Below are 24556 nucleotides of genomic sequence, written 5' to 3' on the forward strand. Positions count from 1 at the left end.
CATATTATGATTTTAGGCAGCCTCTCTGCTAATGGGTGGGGTTTTGTTCCTCTCTTGCTAGTTGTCTGGTATGGGTCATCCAGGTCTGGAGCTTGCTGGCCATTGGGTGGAGGTGGGTCTTAGTGTTGAGACAGAGATCTCTGGGAGAGCTCTTGCCGATTTACATTATGTGGTGCCGGGAGGTCTCTGGTGGTCCAACGTCCTGGACTCGGCTCTCCCACCTTGGAGGCTCAAGCCTGACACCCGGCCAGAGCACGAAGACTCTTGTAAAACGAACAGTGCTCACGGTCTTTTCCGTCCACAATCCAGAGGGATTCATCCAGCCAAGTGTGCTGCTCTGTATCTTTCAGCTCATTGATTCCAATCCAGTGTTCATGCACACTGCATGCATTTGAGACACTCCAGGGAGAGTCTCTGCACGTCTGAAGTAAGGTCCCGGAGCAACACCCTACCGTGTGCAGCAGACAGCAGGCAGGACATGGCAGCAGTCCTCTCTAGAATTTTCTACAAGATGATTATGTTGTCTGCAAAGAGAGAAACTTTTATTTCTTCTTTTTCAATCTGTATGTTTTAAAATTTCTCTTTATTATCTTATTGCACTTGCTGGGACCTCTAATGCAATGCTGAATCGAAGCACTCATTGTGGATATCTTTGCTTTGTTCCCCATCTTAGGAGGTAAGTATTGATAGTATTTCACCATTAAGTATGATTTAGTTGTAGGTTTTTTATAGAGGCCTTTTATTAGGCTCAACAAGTTTCCTTCTATTACTAGTTTGATGTGAGTTTTCATCTTAATGGCTAATGAATTTTCATCAAATGATTTTTCTACATACATTGAGATGACTTTATGATTTTTTCCCTTTGTTGTATTAATGTGAAAAATTACATTGACTAATTTTCAAGTGTAAGACTAACCTTGAATTCTTGGAATAAACACCACTTGGTCATGATGTTAAGGATCCATGTGTGTATGTTCTTGAGTGATATTGATTTCTAGTTCTCTTTTGGGAATTAATATATTTCCTGGTTTTGGTATCAGAATTATGCTGGCCACATTTTATTAAGTGAATTGAAAAATGTTCCTTCTCCTTTATTATCTGAGAGAGAGTATTATTCTTTCCTTAAATGTTTGGTTAGATTTACCCATAAAGCCATCCGAACCTGTATTTTTTTGTGGGAATGTTTTAAATTACAAATTCATTTTCTAAAAATAGATATAAGCCTACTCAGATTTTCTATTTCTTTTAGTATCAGTTTTAGTAATACGTCTTTAAAAGAATATTCCCACTTAATCTAAGTTGTCAAATTTATTAGTATACAATTCTTCATAATATTCCCTTATTTTCCTTTTTCCTTACATTCATTCTTGATATTGACAATGTGTGTGTGTTCTTTTTTTCTTGATTAGTCTACGTTTATCACTTACTAAATATTTTCAAAATCCAAACTTGGTTTCAGTGATTTTTCTCCATTGCCTATTTTCCATTTCATTGACTTATTCTCTTGATTATTTCTTTCTGCATACTTTAGATGCCTCTAATGCATCTCACAAATTTCAGTATGCTTTATTTTCATTACCATTTAAAATTAGTAAAAATATCAGTTAAAATATTTGCTAATATTCCCTGTTAGTTTTCTTTTACTTATAGGTTATTTAGAAGTATGTTGCTTTATTTTCAAGTACTTGGGGATTTTTCAATTATATTTTTGTTACTAATTTCCATCTAATTCCATTTAGCCACAGAATATACTTTGTATGATTTCAGTCTTTTTAACTTTGCTGAGATTAATACCACCTAATATACCATATACCTTGGTGAATATTCAATGCATACTTGAATATAGTGTTATCCTGCAATTGTTAGATTAAACATCCTAGAAATGTCAAATAAGTCAGGTTGATTGATAGCATTTTTCCAGTTTACTGATTTTCTGTCAATTTCTGAGAGGGGAGTGCTGAAATCGTCATCTATAATTGTGTATTTATCTTTCTCTCTTCAGTTCTGTTAGTTTTTGCTTCATGCATTTTCAAGCACTGTTACTAGCTATGTACACATGTAGGATGTTATATCTTCTACATGTTTGACCCCCCTTATCATTATGAAATATGCCTCTTTACATAATATTCCTTGTCCTGCATTCTACTTTGACTGATATTAATAGAGCCATTCTAGCTTTTTCATAATTTGTTTGCAAGGTAAGACGTTTTCTATTAAAATTTTTTTAACCTACCTGTGTCCTTAAATTTAATGTGCACTGCTTATAAACAGAATATAGTTGTCTCACTTTTTATTCAATCTAACAATTTCTGTCTTTCTGTTGGAGTGTTTAGTCCATTTCCATTTAATGTAATTATTCTGATGTGTTTGAGTTTAAGGCTACCAATTTATTTGTTTTCAATCTGTCCCATCTGCTCTTTGTTTATTTCTCCTCTATTTTGGATTGAATATATTTTTAGTGCCCCATTAATTTCCTCAATTTGTTGATTAGCAATTTGTTGATTAGCTATATTTGTCGATTAGTTGTTCTTTTACTTTTTTCTATGGTTGTCCTAGAGTTTGCAATATGAATCTTTAACTTCTAACAATTTAACCCTGAATAAATATTAGAACATCTTCTGGATAAGAACCTCATAAAAGTATACTACCATCTCTGTGTTATTATTGTCACATATTTTACTTCTACATTGTTATTTTTGCTTTCAACAATCAAATACTTTGAAAGAATTTATGATATGAATAAAGAACCTTTAAGATTTACTTATTAATTTACCATTACTTGTCCTCTTCATTCTCTCATTTAGATCCAAATTTCTATCTGGCACATTTTTTTTCAGCCTGAATAACTTCCTTTAATATTTTTGTAGTGCAGGTTTGCTGGTAACGAATTCTCTCAACTTTTTAGTCTGAAAATGTTCTTATTTTGCTCCAGTTTTTGAAGAATATTTTCACTAGATAAAGAATTCTAAGTTGACAGGTTTAAACATTTTTTTTCCCCAGCACTATTTCATTGTCTTCCTACTTTCATTGCTTCTGATGGAAAGCTGGTGATATATTTTATCATTGTTCTCTTGTGTATAATTGATTTTTTCTCTTCTTGCTGCTTGTTAAGATTTTATCATTGATTTTTAGCAATTTAATTATGACATACCATGGTGTGATCTTTGTGGTTTCTTTGTGTTTTTGTTTTCATTTTTTTTTTTTAGTTATGATATACCATGGTGTGATTTTGGTGTGGTTTTTGTGTGTTTCTCAGCTCATAGTTTGTTGCGCTTACTGGATCTATGGGTATATTTTTCAAAATTTGAAAAATTTCAACCATGATTTCTATAAAGTTTCTCCTGCTCAATCTCTTTTTGCTCTCCTTATAGTACTACAATTACACATCTATTAGACTGACAGATACTGTTTCACAGGCCATTCAGACTATGTTCATTTTTTTCCCCAGGCTTTTCCCCTCTCTCTGTGCTTCAGTTTGAAGAGTTTCTATATTCTTGACTTCAATTTTACTGATATTCCCCAGTGTTTAACTTAGTGTTACGTCTATCCAGTGAAACTTTCATTTCAACATTGTATTTTTCCAAATTTCTTTTCATAGTTTCCTTTTTCCATTGGGGTTTCTTAATTTTCTCCCTCATTATGTTCAAAATTTCCTTTAAATCCTCTAATATATTTATAATAGTTATTTTAAGGCCCTTGAATTTTCATTCTGTGATTTTTCTCCTGGTTATGGATCATGTTTACCCAGTTCGCCTATCTAGTATCCGTTTTTAAAAAATTGTATGCTGGACGTTATGGCTACTATGTTTTTGGGCTTTTGGATTTTGTTGTTTTTCTTAAAAGAGTCCTAAACATGTTCCAGGTGGAAGTTAATGTGCAGATCATCTTGATCTTTTGATGTGAGTTTTTATATTTGTTAGGTCAGGTCTAAGGTGACCTTTTCTCCAGGACTAGATAAGCTCCATTTCTTTTTTTTTTTTTTTTTTTTTTAAATTTATTTATTTATTTATTTATGGCTGTGTTGGGTCTTCCTTTCCGTGCGAGGGCTTTCTCTAGTTGCGGCAAGCGGGGGCCACTCTTCATCGCGGTGCGCGGGCCTCTCACTATCGCGGCCTCTCTTGTTTCGGAGCACAGGCTCCAGACGCGCAGGCTCAGTAGTTGTGGCACACGGGCTTAGTTGCTCCGCGGCATGTGGGATCTTCCCAGACCAGGGCTCGAACCTGTGTCCCCAGCATTGGCAGGCAAACTCTCAACCACTGCGCCACCAGGGAAGCCCCTCCATTTCTAAGTAATATTGTCTTTCTGGAGTTTCTCCTGTATGTGTTCAGTGATACCTCTTCACTCTGGCCAGAACTTGAATATCTCCTAGCCCTGTGTGTCACAGCTGCTTAGTAGGTGTTCTTTCCCCAGGGGCTGGTCTGTGATTACTTCATGGGGTCCTACTGTAAGCATGCACAAAGGTTCAAGAACACCCTGATGCATATTTCTGAAGCTCCTCTCAGATACACTAACCTACAAATTCTGGCTACCTCAGTCTCAGTCATCCTTAACTCTGATCTCTGTCTCTATTCAGCAAGATGCCATGCTCTGTCTGGGCTCCCATCTCTGCACTGCAGTCCAGAATGGGCCTTCAGAAAGCTTGGGAATGTAGGACTCATCTCATTTGTTTCTCTCTTTTAAAAGTATGTTGCCTGCTATCCAAATGGTTGAAAAGTCTTACTTCAAATATTTTTTCCAGTTTTATATTTGTTTACAGTAGGAAGGACAGTTTGATACCAGATATTCTGTCATGGTCAGAAACAGCAATCTAAGCAGTCATTTAAGCTCCTGCAGGATATTTCCCTTGTTGGTAGCACATCTACTTTGCCAATTTCCAGCCCTAGATTAATTCAGTGCCATTTTCTCCCTTTTTTTCACTGATTTAAATCCTGAAGTATCTTTTTTTTTTTGAAGTATCTTTTATATCTGTTCTCCTCTTCTACTTCTTTGTTGCTACACTAATTCAGGCTAATATGACTCACCTGGACTTTGCACAGCCTTTTAATTGGTCTCTCTGCCTCTAGCTCTTTTTATTCTGACATTGTACTCATTTTCTAGAATACAGATAATATTGTGAAACTTCTCCACGTTAAAATTTAAAAAGAAATCTCTAATGGACTAAAAATTTAAATTTCTTATCATGGCTTTCAAGGCCCTTCATGGTTTCATCTAGTCTTTTTTTCCAGCATTGTGATTCTGTACATTCCCATTATACAACCCAGTTAAGGAGTCAAACGTGACATGAACTTCCATGCTTTTATTTGTGTGTATTCACAATTTAGCACAAATATCTCCACTTATAACAAGCTCCAACTTGGCTAGAAAAGTCTGATATTTTCCTTTAGCAGCATTTGTTTCCTAAGACTAGTTTGGTGTTAACCACTGCCCATCATCATTAACTTGTTTATATGTTTGCCTCCTTTGCCTATTATAATCTCATGGATGAGAAGACTGTGCACCATTCACCTTTGGATTCACATCTTTTGGCACAGACCTTGGCCTACAGCAGGGGCTCAGAAGGTATTTGTTAATTGAAATAAACTGCAAGTTCAGACGTTTATTATGATAACATATTCACAAATTAATAAACATGGATTCAGATCAAGAGAAAATAGTAAAATGATAACAATGTCAACTAACACTAACTAAGCACTTACTATGAGCTTGGCTCTACTCTAAGTAATAACTCATTTAATAGTAACAACTCCTCTATGAAGTAGGTTCTATAATTCTCACGACCTAACCAATGAGGAAACTGAAGCACACAGAGATAACTGACTTGCCCAAGGGCCCACAGACAGGAAGTGACAGCTAGGTTTCAAACCCCTACAATCTAGCTCTCAAGGCCACATTTTACCTCTAACGCTACTCTGCCTGTTCAAGTGATTTGAAAATAGGGTGACCTAAAGCTGGGTAATCATTCATTTTCCAGAACAAATATTTTTATGTAGTTGTCCCTATTTCACATAACCATTCAGGGTCAGCAGAGAAAAGCATGAAACTGCTCCTTTTCCCAAATCTCTTCAACACCCACATTAGACAGGTGAGTAGAGAGAGTGAAAAACAAGTATTATTAAATGATATGCACATGAAAACATGTACAAACCCTCAAATAAGTACCACAGACACTACAGTGGATTCTAGGTTAGAATGACTTCATTGAGAGACATTCTCTAATTATGTCTTAAATATACATCTAAAAAAATCTGCCTCCTCCATTCTCTGTTCATTCAGTGGCAATTAAGAAATTAAATACTGTTAAGAACCAAAAATTTCCAAATCATTGGCTCTATGGGAAAAATGATCTTTGAGGGGAAACTTTAAAAACACTATGCCACACTTTCAGTTTGTAATAAAATCTATAACATATTCCGTCAGAGTTGTGGTTCAAGAAAGTACAACTCCTAAAGAGTAATTCTATCTATCTAAATGACAAACACTGGGTATTTAAGTGGAAAAGGTTACTAAAAGAATGTGGCATTGTAATTTATCATACTACTTTGTTATATCTCCAATGAAAGATTCATTCTCAGCAATATCTCATACCTGAACTTCCTATTCAAATGGAATTAAATTCACTGGACATTAATACATACTCTGGTGGCAAGACATTGATGTTCATCTGATACCATCACCAAATAACTGAAATTATATTAAAGAAGTAGTAAGATTGATTTCAGTGAGTCTTGACTAAGTGGCTACCCCCACTGTTTAATATGATGGCCATTAAGTTTTAAAACTGTTCTTGTCATTGAAAACCTAAATTAAAAGTATAAATTTTTATAATTTATATGTTAAAATGAATCCATCATAATTAAGAATAACATGAAAAATAAAATTTTTTATTTGTAAGGTTGAACATTCTATGGTAACTAGAACAGTAAGTGGCCTCTAAATAAATATTCATGTTGGTGTGGCTATAAAAATATTAACTTTATTTGCTGCCTCTGGTTATGTGAAGGCTTTAGCTAAAGAACCAAGGCAAAGTGAACCATCTGGCAATTATCCTCTAAATCAGGGGTTGCAAACTATATGCCTAGAGGGTCATGGCAGGTCACTTAAATGAGTGAAGCAGGAAGGGTCTGACTGCACCCACATCCTTATGAGTGGACAGGACTGAACTTCACAGGAGAGCTTAAAGCTCCATTAAAAGTGTGCAGTTGCCACTCTGTTCTAGCTGACTGCTTGCTGTGCAAGAAAGCAGACTCAATGTTAACTTCTGACTTTTTTAAAAAAGCAGTCAGAAATTTTATGTGAAATCTCCTGATTTACAAATGTTAGCTGAAGTGCTTTTAAAATACTGTATTTTGAGGTTTATCACCAAAATATCTATGGCTCTTAAAAAGTAGAACGAAGTGAAGAGTGCTTTGGCAAAAAGCAGAGAACTGAGGCCAACATCACACCAACACCAGGGAGGACCCCAGGCATGGCATTTTAAATGGGTGGAGGGCTCTCTGTCACTTTGCTGCTCTCTCTAGAAATTTCCCTTAAACAAGACTCAGCTTTAATTCAATAAGGGCTCATTTGGAATAGACTATGTTAGCAATGGAAAGGAAAGACCCTCCCTCTGCTGCTGTAGCATCTCCTGGATTGGGAGGAAAGTGAGGGGAAATGAGAGCAAGTATTAGAACCGAGTTTCTTAATATTTGCTTGAGTACTCCTGGACATTTATGGAATAGGCAGGCACATTTAGAAAGCTTATACAATTTGTCCATGATAAACTCATTCTTTTATCTCCCAAGTCAGGAGGCACATTAAGACTTGTCAATTTGTTCAACAAACATTTATTGAGCACTTACTATTTGCCATGTACATAGGGACTAGGGATAAAAACCAAATGAGTTATGCTTACAGCCTAAAAGGGGAGACAGGTAAGTAAACAGATGATTAAAGTGCAGGGTGAAGAAGTGTTATAAGAATTATGAATTTGTGAACGGTAATGATGTGCTGTACCGAAAATGTCTAATCAATCAGCAGAGGGGAAATCATGGAGGGTGTCCTGGAAGAAGTAGCACCTAAAGAGCAAATAGGAGATATAATCCTTATTTAAAGCTTGGTCCATGCCAGGCATTGTTCTAAAAGCCTTATGTTTATTAACTCATGTAAATTCCCACAACAACCTTAGTAGTATGCATACCTCATATTATCTGCATTATATAAATGAGGAAAAGGAACACAGGAACTTGCACAGGGTCACATAACTAGTAAGTGTCAGAACTCAGATGCCATGCTCTTAACTCCTATGTATTATTTACATGTTTATATTTCACAAAATATAGAATAATTAGGACATACTATAAGTAGTTATGATTTGATGATTTCATTGGGATGGGAACACTATAGAAACAAATATCTTGTCTTTGCTTAGGACTGCCTTGAATTACGTGAGCAATTTTTCTAGATTCAAGACAAGTTCTAGATATTTTGCTTTTCAAAATTTAGCATGAGCTGAAGTCACCTAAGATATAGACACCAGTTTGATTTTTTCACATTAAGATTTTTTTTAAAAACAACTACATGTAATTTTCATGCCTGCATCTCCTTTCTTTTATATTTTCTATTGAGCTGTCTCACTGGGGATGAGAAGATGAGGTAGATAGATGAGCTAAGACACACTGCCCCACAGGGCCTATTACGGCTATTTTCTTTTTAGTTTAAATAGTACATTTCTTATGTCATTAGACACCTGGCACTGCTAGCACATATTCCTCTTAAAGACTCATTTATTAAATATGAAAGATTGTTCAATGAAGTTTACTTCCTATCTCAGCAAGATATTTGTGTGGTTTACTTTTAACAGACAATATTTTTTTTTCAAATATTGTATTCCCACAAATGCCACTGGATGAAGGGTACACTGTGTGTGTGTGTGTGTGTGTGTGTGTGTGTGTGAAGATTATAGCCATGTACAGAATGATCAGTTCAGATTTTAATATGATATCCAGAAACTTCAGAATTAGTTAACTGACAAGGGTGACTGAACTCACAAAAGCAAGGTAATGACAAACCTGATTTATTAACCACACACAGAATAGTGTATTAGTCTCATATATGGTTTAACTCTTGGAAACCACCTAACAATGAACTCTAAACAATCTTAGATGAATAAGGAAATCATACCTAAATATAAGAGGATGAATATAATTTCATTTGTAAGGCACTAATGCACTTCCTTAACGTCTTAAATGATTTAACTTTCATAATTGAAGTATTTGCATTTAATCTTTGTGCATTTATGAGTGTTTAGTACATAATGAATTAAAATAATTCTACTGCAAACAGAAACCATCAATTTATTCCAAAATCCAGCACCTATCTGTTACTGGGCTGAACCTCCAGGTTTTCCAGACGTAAAACCTCAAAGTTATCTTTGATTCCTCCGCTCTATTTATATCTACTTGAACATGAAGCCCAGTGGATCAGCCTACTGAAAGCAATGGTCAGGATGCTTTCATGTCTCCATCTTCCATTCGCACGGCCCACTGTCCTGACTCCTTCCTCATACACCAAAACATGTCAGTGAAGTTACTAATGGCCTCCTGATTGCCACATCCCAAATACTTTCACATCTTGACATTTTCTCTTACCAAAACTTCCTTGGTTTCCACCACACTTTACTTTGCTTCATGATTCACAACACTTTCTCATTGTTGCCCTGTCTCCTTCATGGATTCTTCTTCCTTTGCCCATCCTTTTTCTTGGGTAGGCCCTTGCATTTCCTCCTCTAGCCTCTTTTGTTGTTGTTGTTGCCATTCTTACTCTCTCTGCAGGCAGGCAATTTCATCATTCTCATGACTTTAAGTGCCACCTGTATGCTGAAGAAGCCCAAATATCCAGCTCATACCTCTCTCTAGGACTCTAACATATATGTACCCCCCAAATTCTCAATCTGAATGTCTCAGACTCTTTTATCAACATTTCCATCTTCCCTTTCTAACCTTGCTCTTTCTCCTGGATTTCTATGTATTGATTCTGTCACCAGTCATCCAAAGTAGAAAGTCAACTGAGAGTCATCCTTGACTTTTCCTTCTTCTTCATTTCTGACATCTAATTAATCTTCAATTAAAAATTTTAGTTATTTTTCAACTCTGTTTCCTCATCTCCACTCTGATTTCTATTTTCCAACTTTAGGACTCATCTCTCTTACACCTATATCATTCATCTACTCATCCATCCACTTACATAATTATTGAGTGCCTAGGAGGAGCCAGGTACTGCTCTAGGCACTGGGGATATGAGAGTGACAAAATGACACAAAACCCCTCTTACCTTCTTGTGACAACTGCACTGACTTTCTAACTGGTCCTGCTGGCCTCCAGTCTCATCTTTCCCACCCATCCTCCAAAGCGATGTTCTATCTAAAATGCAAATCTGACCATGCCCCCCTGCTGCAAGCCCTTCAAAACTCCCTATCACCTATGAGATAAAAGTCCAGGCTCCCTGGCTACAAATATAAGGCCTACCAGGAGTTTGCCCTGTTTTCTTCTCCAGCCTTACTACTTCCCTACTATTCTGGTCTCTCTTCAGCAACACTGGATTATTGGACGTGCCTACACATCTCATGCAGCTACTCTTAATGCTACTCTTTCTGTTCTAGGAATACCACCCCCACTTGAACTGGTTAGTACCTTCTCTCTTCTTCTAATCTTTCAAGGCCCAGCTCAGGCAACCCCTTCTTCAGAAGCCCTTCTCTGATCACTCCCCTGGTGCTCCACAGTTCACTGTGGGTCCTGCTCTTACAGCATGTACCACATGATATGGAAAAGGTCTGTTTAAATATGTCTTAGCTCATTGGACCATAAGCTTCTGATGTTACCTTACATCCATTCCTCTACTGCTACTGCCCTAGTCCTCATTAACCCTAATCTGGAGTACTGCAAATGTTCTCTCCATCTCCATTTTCCAGCCCCTCTAAGCCATTCCAAATGTCACTACCAGATTAATCTTCCCAAAGCATAGAACTGACTGTATGTTCCTCTCCAAACCAAAAGCTTTAATGGCTTCCTTTTCTCTGCTAAAGTGGCTCCCAAAGAGTGGAATATGCACCATTTGTGAAATGGTTTTAGATGGTACATGGGCATGGCATTAAATGACTACAGATCACAGAATAAAAATTTCCCTCCATCAGTTTTCTTTCAATCCTAATTATGCCCAAGGAAAAGCCTGAACATGTATCTAACTCTTGATAAACTATTGTTAATAAAGAGCAGGCCTCAGGACAGAACCCTAAACAGGAAACAGTACTTAGCTAGACTTTAAAATACTGTTTTGTTTTCAGTATCTTTATTGTTATGGTTAATTTTTATTTCCGGAAAGTTATACTGGTTTTCCATTTATAAGTGTGATATAAAGTTTTTTTAAAAAAATAAATTTATTTAAGTCAAAAAAGGCTGAGTTGGTTTAAAGGAGAGTATTATGTACATACTGGAACAGGTAGTACACAAACATGGTAAAGTCATGAGAGTAGTATTGAAATGACTAACATTTGAGAAACACTAGTCAGTCGTATCAGGCCCAAACTTACTAGTCTGTAACCTACTGCTTACCTACTTATATATTATGCTGCTTTAGGTCGCAGAGGTTACACAAATCTCCCAACCTATATCAAGCTCTTGGATTATAGAACTGAGGTTTCCTTAAGGCTATTTTAAAAAATCTGGCAACAATGATGAAACATTCTCTGTTCTCCAAATATGTGCTACTTTCCAGCCTCTATGCTTCTACTCATGCTGTTCCTTCTGCTTGGAATGCTCGGTTTTTCATTTCTACCTGTTGAAATTCTACAGTCCTTCAAAGTCCATGCCAAGTGCAATCTCCTTCATGAAGCCTTTCCTTGTCCTGCAGTCAGATGGATTTCTTTCCCTTTCACTGTACCGATAGCACTTACTCTCTCTACTGTGCTGCCAATCACAGTATTCTAGATATTCAAACAATTATATTCTCCCACCTAGTAGATCTTAAGCTCTTTCACTGGAAGGAAAAGAAGAGTATAAATTTCTATTCATTTTTAATACCACCATGGAACTTAACAGAATGTCTCATACACAGAGTAGGCCCAGAATTAATATTTGCTGAAATAAATTTAATATTTTAAGCAATATTCATGACACTTACGATTTTGCGTTTGATCATGAAGAGTGGGATTTTTGCATGAAGAGGGGTTGAGGACAGTTCCTTATGGACTGTTGATAAATACAATCTTCTTTTTATGTTCCTTAAATCAGTAATTCTGAAAAAAGAGAGAGGAGAGAAGAGAAGATTCCCATCAATATAATAACCACACTTCTTTGGATAATCATCAAAATAATATAACTTATTACATAGGCCCTTTCCAACAGGGAGATCAAACACAGAATTTAAAAATTGCCTTTTTCTTTGAAGAAGTAATATAATTTCTTCCTTAAGTTCAAAGTGTTCACAAGCCTGAGTGTATAAATTCACTTAATATGCTAATTTATTTCAGTACTCTACCCTATATTTCCAGTCTTCCAGCCTATGAAAAAATTCAATTTGTATGAACTGAGAAACTGCTAGCCTTTAATAACCATGCTTGTTCCAGCTCCTTAAGCTTGTGTTATCTTGGGACATACTGTCACCTACTAAATAGGAAAACATTATGGGTTTCTTTCTCTAAAAATGCACCTGTCATTTTATATACGCTCTTAGTCTGCTTATAGACAGACACAAAACGCTGACTGTCGGTTTCACTTTCCAAGCACATATCTTCGAACCAGAATTATAATACACAAGTTTATTGCTCACTACTCAGGTCAACCCGCAGTGATTCCAAGGACACTGAATTTGAACATCTTTAATAGATTTAGACCACAGCCATGATCACAAAGATTAGGTTTGCTTCAAATTGATAGAGGCTCATTTTTATGTTCTGCTTCCTTTAGGTCTCAGAGGTAACACAAAAGGCTTAAAATCTCCAAACCTGTCTCAGGCTGCTATATTGAAGAATTGATGCTTCCTTAAAAACTGTCTTTTTATTGGAGAATAGTGATATTTCCCCCATTTTTTAGCAACTTTGTCTAGGTGTACTAATTGCTAATATTCTACAATTAGTAATTCCTCAAGAAGACATTTCATTCAAATATGCTGCTACCAATATTTACAGTGTAATTAACTATAGTGTAAATCAACACAGCCTTCTCCAGAGCTCTTCCTTGCCTATTTGCACTTTTCTAATCTCATTATTTCTTTCCTCTAAAATACTAATACATACTTTTTTCTGTAGAAAAACTATTATTGAACAATGTTAAGAGTAAGTACAGCAAAAATTAGATGAAATGATTTCAAATATGCCCCAGACCTAAAAATTCTACCCTGCCTGCACTAAACAATATCATAAAAAAAAAAAAAAAAAAGGTTCTGATGAACCTAGGAGCAGGACAGGAATAAAGACGCAGACGTAGAGAACGGACTTGAAGACATGGGGAGGGGGAAAGGTAAGCTAGGATGAAGTGAGAGAGTAGCATTGACATATATACACTACCAAATGTAAAATAGATAGCTAGTGGGAAGCAGCCGCATAGCACAGGGAGACCAGCTCAGTGCTTTGTGACCACCTAGAGGGGTGGCATAGGGAGGGTGGGAGGGAGGCTTAAGAGGGAGGAGATATGGGGATATACGTTTACATATAGCTGATTCACTTTGCTATACAGCAGCAACTAACACAACATTGTAAAGCAGTTATACTCCAATAAAGATGTTGAAAAAAAAAAAGCAATAAAGCCTTTCAATCCATGGTCAGATGTAAGGTTTAAAGTGCAAAAGTGTTAACACTACTGAAGTTTTACACTTACATGTATAAGTAAATATAGAATATTTGCCCTAAGGTAGTGTCTTCAAAGTGGGATGAGCACATGGGAGAGGAGGAAAATATTAGAACCACCTTTCATACCATCCTTTTAAAATGTTGTATTTGTGTATGTTTCATTACATATACAGTACAGCAACATATTTATATATATTTGAAATAAATAAATGTACCCATGTGGTTAGTGTGCTCAAACATTTTACCAATAGGATTCAGGATCAAATATGTCTGGAAGGTATTGTCATAAGGGATGCTATTAAGTCGCTTCTATAAGAAGTTCTGATTAGGAAATAAAAGGAAAGACTATATAGCGATTCTGGAAAGTAAAAGAGAACAAAAAATTCCCTTGCATCAAACAAAATGTTTGATTGCAACAACGAAAAACTTACGTGAGACACAGTTTTGTTAAGGTTTGCTGTGCTTGGAGGGATAAGACTATGTCATTTTCATTTGAATTGGTAAGGACCGAACTCCAAACAGAGGAACATCTGAGTATAGTCCCATTTTAACAACACATGGAACAATAGGAACATTCATTCATTCATTCCTTCATTCACTCACATATTCAACAAATACTCCCTGAGCCAAGCAACACCCTGGGAATATATCGGGGAATACAACAGTGAAAAGGTCAAGGTCTCCACCCTCCAAGAGCTTTTATTCTAGTGGAAAAGGCAGGTGAATAAAGTATAAAGAGACAAAATAAATGCACGTTATCCTAAATGCAATGAAGGAAACAAAAAAGAGATTGAACTAGAAAATAACAAGAAATGAACTACTTCAGACAGTAAAGCCAGCAGGGCTAGGAATTAATAGGTAAGGGAGGGACATGAGGTAGAAAGGAGAGGTAAGAGCCAAATCACGCAGGGCCTTTATACTAAGGTAAGGGGTTTATAAATTTATTGTGCACAATAGGAAGCTTTAAGAGGGTCAACATTCTACCATGCATGATGAATGGATATCATAAAAATAAACAGATGTGGTCTCTTTTATTTATTGGGGTAAGATATGAGTAACTGAAATGTACAGATTTTAGTGTTCAATCTCATGTATTTTGGTAAATGTGTATACCCATGTAATCACCACTCCAAATAAAACATAAAACATTTCCATTACCCTAGAAAAGTTCCCTCCTGGTCCCTTTTAGTCAGTTCTCACTCCTGATTTTATCACCATAGATGAATTTTGTCTGTTCGTGAACTTCTTATAAATGGACTGATATAGAATATACTCTTTTGTGACTGGCTTCTTTCACTTAACATGAAGTGCTTGAGAGTCATCCACGTTGTAGTATGAGTCAATAGTTCTTTTTTTAAATTGCTGAGTCTTGTATGGCAATACAACAATTTATTTATTCATTCTCCTGTTGATGAACATTTGTTTCCAGTACTGGTTTTTTATGAATAAAGCCTGTGTGACTATCTATGCTTGAAGAGTCTTCTTGTGGACATGTCTTTTCATTCTCTTGAAAAGCAGGAATGGGATTTCTGGGTCATTGGGGAAGATATATGTATAACTTTATAGAAACAGTTCTCCAAAGTGATTGCAGTGGTTTCACATCCTCACCAAGTTTTGGTGCTATCAGACTTTAATGTTAGCCAATTCTAGTGGGTATGAAATAGATACCACTGTGATTTTATTTGCATTTCTCTTATGAATAATGACATTGAATGCTTTTATATGTGTTTACTGGTATGTCTTGCAAAATATCTGTTAAGTCTTTTACTCAGTTCTTATTGGTTGTTTCCTTACTATAATTCTAAGAGTTCTTTACATATTTTAGATACACGTCCTTTGTCAGATATATCTATATCTATATCTATAGCTATATATCTATAGTGAGTATTTTCTTGCCTGTTATCTTAATGGTATCTTTTAAAAACTTTTTATTTGGAAATAATCTCTAAGCTAGAGGAAAGTATCAAGAATAGCAAACAGAAGACTCTTATATGCTTTATCTAGATTAGCTTATTGCTTAATGATGACTTTTAATTAGCAGAAGTTTTTAATTTTCATGATGTCCAGTTGATCATTATTTATAGTAGTGCTTTCTGTCTTAAAAAATCCTCACCTAGTCCAAAGTTGCAAAAGTACTTTCCTTTGTTTCCTTCCAGATCTTTATAGCTTTAGTTTTTACATTTACATCTACGATCCATCCCACATCAAGTACTTTATATTGTGTGAGGTACTGGGTGTGGTTCCTTTCTTTCTGTATGTTTATCCAGTTGTCCCAGCACCATTTATTAAAGACTCTCCTTTAGTCACTGAAATGCCTTGGTACTCTGTTGAAACTCAATTGACTATAAATGTGTGGTGTGTGTGTGTGTGTGTGTGCGCATGTGTTTGTCTATTTCTGGACTCTCTATTGATCCATTTGTTTCATTTATCCATTCTTACACCAATGTTATACTGCTTTGATTACTGTAGATTCACAGTAAGTCTTAAAACTAGGTAAAGAAACACTTCAACTTGGTTTTGTTCAAGGTTTTTTTGGCCCTTGCTTTTCCATATAAATTTTAGGATCCACTTACCATTCTCTGTTAAAAAAAAAGCTGTTGAGAGTTTAACTTGGATTGTGTTGAATCCATAGATCAATTTAAGGAGAACTATATTGAGTCTTTCAATCTACTTTCATGATATATCTCTCCATTTATTTAAGCCTTGTTTAATTTGTTTCACAATGTTTCATAGTTTTCATTTTAGAAGTCTTGTATATGTTTTGTTAAATTTATTTCTAAGTATTTTATTTTTTGACATGACAAAATAAATTTTAAAATTTCATTTACCAGTTGAATGCTACTAGTATATAGAAATGCCATTGATTTTTTGGTACATAGACCTTGTTTCCTGTGACCTTACTTAATTCACTCGTGAGTTCTAGTAACTGTTTAGTAGATTCCTGAGAATTTTCTACATATACAATCATGTCTTCAGTAAATAAAGACTTTTACTTTTGCTTTTTTCAATTCTTATACCTTTTATTTATTTTTTCTTACATTACTTCCCTGGTTAGGACCTCCAGCATATACTAAACAGAAGTGATGAGAGTAGAAAATCTTGCCTTATTCCTGATCATAGGGGGAAAGTGTTCACTATGTTTCTATTAAATATGATATTAGATGTAGGTTTCTTTTTTCAGAGGAAGTTCTCTTCTATTTCTAGCTTTTTGAGAATTTTTTTTTAATCATGAAAAGGTGTAGAATTCTGTCAAATGCTTTTTCTGCATTGATTGAGATGATCCTATTGTTTTTCTCCTTTCTTCTTTCCATATGTTGAATTATATCAATTGATTTTCAAATGTGAAACCAACCTTGTATTCTTGGTGTATATTTCAATTGTGCTAGCATTTTTGTTGAGGATTTTTATACCTATGTTCGTGAGGGACGCTGGTGTGTAATTTTCTTATAATATCTATGTCAGGTTTTGATAACAGAATTTAATCCCATAAAGTGATTTGGGAATTGTTTACTCCTCTATTGTCTAAAAATCTGTTTAAAATGCTGCTAAATATTCTTTACATATTAATAGAATTAATTTAAGTCTGAAGTTTTCTCCTTGGTAAGATTATGGTTTACACATTGAATTTAATAGATTTACATACAGGGCTGTTCACATTTCTAATTTTTCTTGTTTCAGTTTTGATAGGCTGTGATTTTCATTTAAGGCTGCTGAGCTTATTGCCATAAATTCCCTTTATGTAGGATCAAGAGGATCTGTAGTGGTATCCCTTCTCTCATTCCTGACTCTGGTAATCTGTGACTTCTCTTTTTTTAAATTTATCAGTCCTGCTGTGGTTTACCAAGTTCATCCTTTTAAAGAAACAATTTTTGGCTTTGAAAAACTTGTCTATTCTTTGTTTTCAATTTTACTGATTCCTGATTTTATTTTTATTATTTCTTTCCTTCTACTTATTTTGGGTTTAATTTGTTCTTTTTTTCCCACTAGCTTCCTAGGATGGGAAGTTTGATCATTAATTTTAAACCTTCCTCTTTTCTCACACAAGCATTTACAACTACAAGCTTTCCTCTAAGCATTATGTTAGCTGCATCCCACAAATTCTGATTATGTTGCATTTTAACTTTTATTCAGTTTGAAATATTTTCTAATTTCCCATATGATTTTTCTTTGAATCTTGGATTACTTAGAAGTGTGCTATTCAATTTCCAAACAGTACCGTTTTTTCCTATATATTGCATTGCTATTGATTTTTAATTTAATTCCATTTTGGTCAGAAAAACATACTTGGTAAAGTTTGCTTTTTATTAAGAAAAAAGTAATAAGACATTGTATGACCCAGCATATGACTGGTGAATGGTTTATATGCACTTGAATTTCTTTGATGCTAACATTTTAAAACTTTAAGCCATTAAAAACTACTTTCCCTTAAGTCTAATCAATACTGATCTATCATCTACTGCTCTTTAGGACATTTCTTCATATTTCTGGGCAATTATGGCACCTGAATCACAATTTTCCTCTTCTGTCATCATTCTGGGTGACTTCAAAGAGAACAAGTTTTAATCTAAACCTAAACCTCTTCCACAATGACAACCAATACTTCTATTCCATTTTAGCGACTTAGATGAACAGTCCTACTCTGTAGCCAATCATCACCAGAAACTATTCAACTTTGAGGTCTTCTATTCAAATTTTCCTCCTGATTCATTAGTTCATTCAACTAACATTCAGTCAATGCCTTAGTGGCACAGTACAAGGTACTAGAGACATGGAAGTAGCTAAGACATGGAAATCATATTCTAGTGTGGGTGTAGGGGAAAATAACTATTCTTAAGTAGCTGTTTTTAGCACATTCCATAGACATTCTCTTATTAAATCTCACATCAATCCTTCACTGCAGGTAGTATGTTCACCCTCCATTTTGTAGATGACAAAACTAGACTCTAGAAACCAAGACAGCTTCTAGTCCATAGATACACAGCTAGTAAGTAGCAGAGACAGGTATTAGAACTTGTCTCTATAGAATCCATTGTCATTTCTGTGATAAAACTGTATGTCCACTACTATACCAGGCTGAAGCTCTTTCATTCATTTATGCTGAGTGACTACTATTTGTCAGACATGTGCTGACAGTGACAAGAGTGCGTGGTTTCTGCCCTTGCAGAACCACAGCCAAATATTTTCAATAGAATACTTGTTTATCAGATAAAAACCATGAATCCCCCTTTTTCACTCTTTTAGAACCGTTTTCTGTTCCATTCTGGATTCCAGTTCTGAATCTGATCTTCCAATAGGTAACAAACGTGTGCCTTCCAACCACTATACCATGTAAAGCCTCCTGAAAGGGTGATTTCAAAGTTTGCAAGACTGGAGTGTAATCTGTTGGAATGTGGTAATTCAACTAAAGAAAAAAATCTACAAAGTATCAGAAGGTTGTCTGCTCAGCACATAATCAGAACAAGTGACTTACACTACAGTATCTGATATGTACAGTCCCCAAAGGTATTATTATCATTATTAAATATCTATTATTTATTGGGCATGTTCTATATGCCAACACTGTATTAAGCACGCTCTATGCATTATCTCACTTAATCTTCCCATAGACCCTACAAGATATCTACTACTATTATTTCTACTTAACAATGAGGAAACTAAAGCTTAGTATGGTTAAGTGACTTTCCTAAAGTCACATATCTATCAGAGTACAGATTTAAACTCAAATCTAATTGATCCCAACATCTACATTGTTAACCACATGCTTACTTTCTTCTGGGGCAGGCACTGCCTATAAACATATCTATAGTAGCATAATCTTTGCTCCTGGGGAAAAATATTTAATATCTGATGGCTAAGACTCTTATCCTTCACTGTGTTTGGAAGAAAAGAGCCCAAATTTGCCTCTGTGTGTGTGTGTGTGTGCGTGTGCACATCTTTTTTCCATTGACAAATTCTTCCTTTAGATTTGTTAAAAAGAACCCTCAGATCCAAGAACTATTATCTTACAATTAAAAGCTCGGAGGCTAATCTTACTTTACTCATTTCCGTGTTCTTGCAGGTCACTTCACTGTCTCACCATTGGCCTCATATACTTACAATCCTCTCAGCTATTAGTGAGGACCACCGAGAACGACTGATTGCTTCCTATCCTTAACATTTAGGCTTCATCAATCCAATTAGCTGTCACATCCTGTTAAAGTCACTTCCCTAATAGTTTCACATCTGTTTCTTCCTTTGGCTTCTACAGCTACAATGCTAGTTCAGGTCACTTGTTGCTTTAAATATTCTCCCTTACTAGTCTCTCTACCTCTAATCTTTTATCTCTCAGTCCATTCTTCATGTGGACCAGCCATGGGGACTGAACATCACACTTTGGCTCCATTTCCTTCTTTGTCATCCTATAGTCTAAGGAATAAAAGTCCAAAATAGAGCTCCTTATCTTGTTATTCAAGGACCTCCAAAATCTGACCCTCAGCCATTACTTCAATATCTCCTTTCACCATGTTCCTCTTCATGTCAGACATCATATAATAAGAGTACAAGATGCAAACCAGGGGGATTTCAGAGATATCAGGAGAGAATATCAGAATTGGGGTGGGAGAAAGAGTGGAGTTGCAGAATAAAGCTAGGGTTTGGTTGTTGGGAGTCTTAACATGAGATACCAAGAAGATCTCCGTAGGGGAGATACCAAGGCTGTAATTACAAACAGAAAAGGATGGGAAACGGAAGAGCAACATCTAAATCCCTACCATGTGCCAGAGCCTGTACATCATTTCATTGTTTTTCATTCAGTGTTATTTCATTTATTCCCCTCAACCGCTCTTTGAAATAGGAATTAATATTCACATCTTACTAATGTAGTTAAAGGCTCAGAGACACTACGCCACTTGTTCAAGGTCTCAGAGCTAGTATATGGCAGAGCTAGAAATCGATCTAAAAAGACAAAAAGCAAGAGGAATAAAGGATGGTAGTTGTCTGGCTTAGTGTTTCTGAAAGGTAACATGCTTACTAGGAAGGAAAGGGTGTGTTTAACAGGCCTGAACCCCATTCTACCCCTTTACTAAAGGGCATTCCAGAAGAGAAAGGGGACCAGCCAAAGCTTCTTGTAAACATGACTGATCTTCCGGCAAATACACTAATGGTATTTATCAGGGCGAAAGTCCTTAATGAAATACTTTTTGCGGGATGTACCTGATCTGTCTAGGATTTCTTATGGTTAATAAACCTGGAATTCATGCACTCATGGGGCATGGCTCCCTGGAAAATGTCATATAAGCCATAAATGTAACAGCTCCCTTTGGATGAGGGATATTCTCTCAGAATCACTCTCTCAGGTACTGCTTAGAGAAGTCATCTGTTAAATCTGGGCCAAAGTGCATTGAGAAAGGACTGGAAGACTTCAGTGGCAGTTCTGGATCTCTTTCTGCTTCACAGGTACTTCAATACTGGCTAAAATCTCTGATTCTTGTGAGTCTGTTTGACAATTCAATCCTTTGAGCTATCTCATATAGCTGGCTATGTTGTGCAGCCTCTTGAAAAACTACACCCTCAAAAGCAGATTCTGAGAAAAGGACACAGGTGCCAGTAGTTTTGGTGATTCCATGAAACAGGAATGAAGGAGCAGGAAGAGTAAGACAGCAAAAGAGGAAAGGCCAAGATCAGGATGCACTGTCTACGACACTGCTATAGGCCACAGGGGCTCCATTCTACCAGGATATCTGGAGACATGTGCAGAACACTTCCCAGATAATCCATTTGAAGAATGGGAGGTGGGAGCCTATATCCACTGACTCCCAATCCCCAGTGGTTAAGAGTTGCCTCTGGGGGGCTTAACTCCCCAGTATTTCCAAGCTGTCAAGCTTCTACTGCATCAAAGAAGCCCCTGGGTGGCACGAGATAAGGGATGCTGTCCAATCAAGCTTGCACCAAACTGCTCACTGCAGCTGCAGCTGATACCAGAGGTGGACCCAGAGGACATAAGGTGGGACACTGGAGTGGGCTGCCACAATGACAATACCAGCATTCTTGCTCCTACTTAAACATACTCCGTCTTCTTGTATTTTCATGCCTTTGCTTATGCATTTCCCTTGGAAAGTCCCTTCCCTCATTATGCCACTTGAATTATATTCATCCATCACAGTTTGGATTAGATATGCCACCTCCTCCTTGAAAACGTCTTGGATCTGTAAATTAAAAATAATCACTTTTTTTTTTTTTTAAACTTACAACAGCATGTTTTCAGCCCCTAACACTGAATTCTTTTCATTCCCCCTTGGCGCTCTTAGGTCAGTAACTATAGTCCACTTTATAGGCCATAATCGGATACAAATCTTTTCCTTTGTTTTTACAGGTGAATAACATGTGGTCTCATATATCTCAGTTTTACCACTTGCTAGTAACATTTTGAGTTTAAAAGGATTACTAAAATTTGGTATTGCAAAGCCCATTTTACAGTTTAAAGCAGTCTCTCATTCTAAATTCCACAAAGAATTTGTAAAGTTCCTAATATGCAAATGTACAAGCACAAGAGAAGTAGAATTTCTGCAATTTAGGGGAAGGACAATTTGTTACAAATTCATCATCAAGTGTTGTCATCTTGAGTTGATTGTAGTTTTCAAGAACTGATATATATATATATATATATATATTTAATGATAAATTGTTATTATTTTAGACTACTCATTATCAACAAGTAGGGAAATAGGCCATAATATTGAGCAATAACTTTGAAGGCAGATTTTTTGGGTAAAAATTCTGGCTTCACCATTTCTTAGCTTTGTGACAATGGGCAAGTTACTTAACCTTTTGTGCCTTAGTTTCTTCATCAGTAAAATGTGGAAAAATAATAGTACTCACAAGATTGCTGTGAGGACTGCACAAGTGAATATACATAAAATGTTCAGAACAGTGCCTGGCATACAGAAAGCTCTACCTAAGTACTAACCATTATCAACTTGGGTGGCTGTGGATTGTTTACTGAATGCTTTGTATTTTTGGCCTTTAATTTTCTAATAACTAAAATTTGACTGGCCCATACGTGACAACATAATCCTCTACTGATGTCCCAACCTCCAAACTGGAAAGTGGGAATGGGTGGGGTTGTGAGCCAAGACATCTTTCATCCTGCTGTGGTGAGTCTTGGTGAAAAAATATGGGTGTCACTGTAGGCTTCTATCTACAGTCTGTCTCTTCTACTGGCCTGAAAGGTCTCTGATGACTGAGACCACATCCTGGTTATCACAGCATCTCACAGAGCTTGGTTCAGAGTTTTGTAGTTAATTGGGAAATAGCTGCTCAACTGTCTTTGTTGAAACCCTACTGGAATCATATGTTTGCATATCTATTTATTAAGCACCTACTCGGTGCCAAGCTTGGAAGGAGATACCGGGGATATTGCAGTGAATAAAACGAAGTCCCTGCCCTCATGAAGCATGTGTTTTAATGGAGGAAGACAGTAATAAACAAGAAACAAATAAACAAGTACACATATGTCAGCTCTCAGTAAGGGCTATAAAGAAAAGTAAAGTACAAAAAGGTGACAGAGATGGGGTGGAAAGTATTATTTCAGAAGAGGTAGTTAGGGAAGTCTTCCCAAAGAAGGTGCCATTTGGGCAAGAGTTGAATGAAATGGTTGGAACCATGCAGATAGCTGGGAGATTCCAGACAGAATACTCCTGAGGACTATGTGGAAATCTGTTCCTCTCTATAGCAGGTCTTCCAATGTAATCCAACAAATATATATTAAGAAAGGCGAGCCCCCTGGGCTGTAAAAGCTTGATAAGAACTACACAATGGGTGCATGGCATGACTCTGCCCTCGTGGAGGTCAGGTGTTGGTTTGCACAAAACAGTTCTCAGTTAAATCTAACTATTATGGCTCTGACCTCTGGAAGAATTTCTAAATGATCATGTGCCCAGCTTAGGACAAAGGTATTAGGACTAAGCCACTCATATGATGATGAGGTTTTATTCTACTGTCTTTGTAAAAATAAATATGCAAACATTATCTCATAATCAAGAGTAGTTGGTTTTGGAGAGAAAACAAAATCATGTGCTAAGCTTAAATGGTTCTGAAAGTAAGCTGAATTGCTACTTAAAAAAATTAAAATTAGTCATTCATGAGAGAGAGAGAATATAAATGCATATATCTGACTACTTAAAAGCTTCATTACGCTTATATGCTTTTTTGGGGACAATTTAGTTGCTATAAGGAAGGCTGCTTGTAAAACATCTCTTCTCTTGTAATACAGGGTTGATTTTCACCATCTAAAACCTCCTGTGACCTAACAAAGCAGAAAAAGACAAGCAACACTTGCAACACTCTTCTTATACTTAAAGACACATTCTTTTTTAAAAAAACATATATGAATTAATACATTTTTTTTATATCTGTAACTGAGCATTCACAGCTAAGGGTCAGCAATGTGATAGAAAAAGTAATGAGACCACGATGAGAAAAAATGGGATAGTCAACAGGAAAATCAACCTCATTTATTATAATATTGTAGTGATCAGCAGGTGTATAACTCTCCCAGCTATGGTCATTAACGACATTCATGCCAAACTTAACATCTACATTTGCAAACCATTTGAAAGTAAAATTACTTTTCAATTCAATTTTCAATTGACTTTTTTATCTTCATCTTTGTTTGACAATTTTTTTTTTCACAATGGCAACCTCAGTGAGTATTTGAGTAAATGGTAGCAACCTTCCAAGAGCACAGATAAACTCATCTAT

At 36.1% G+C, this 24556-nt stretch overlaps 1 protein-coding gene across 19 annotated transcripts in view; it reads right to left on the minus strand.

Annotated features, from left to right (window-relative positions):
- Positions 1 to 24556, minus strand: part of CFAP20DC (CFAP20 domain containing) — a 303119-nt gene that overhangs the window by 196010 nt on the left and 82553 nt on the right. For all 19 annotated transcript variants that reach the window (XR_014250542.1, XR_014250543.1, XR_014250544.1 and 16 more), the window contains one exon: positions 12154 to 12268. Coding sequence is in view for 16 of the 19 variants with exons in the window: in XM_082412150.1 (XP_082268276.1) it covers positions 12154 to 12268 (115 nt within the window). In the remaining 3 variants the exon portion in view is untranslated. The remainder of the gene's footprint in view (positions 1 to 12153; positions 12269 to 24556) is intronic.

Source organism: Balaenoptera physalus (assembly GCF_965194825.1).
Source record: "Balaenoptera physalus genome assembly, chromosome: 11".
Classification (NCBI taxonomy): Eukaryota; Metazoa; Chordata; class Mammalia; order Artiodactyla; family Balaenopteridae; genus Balaenoptera; species Balaenoptera physalus.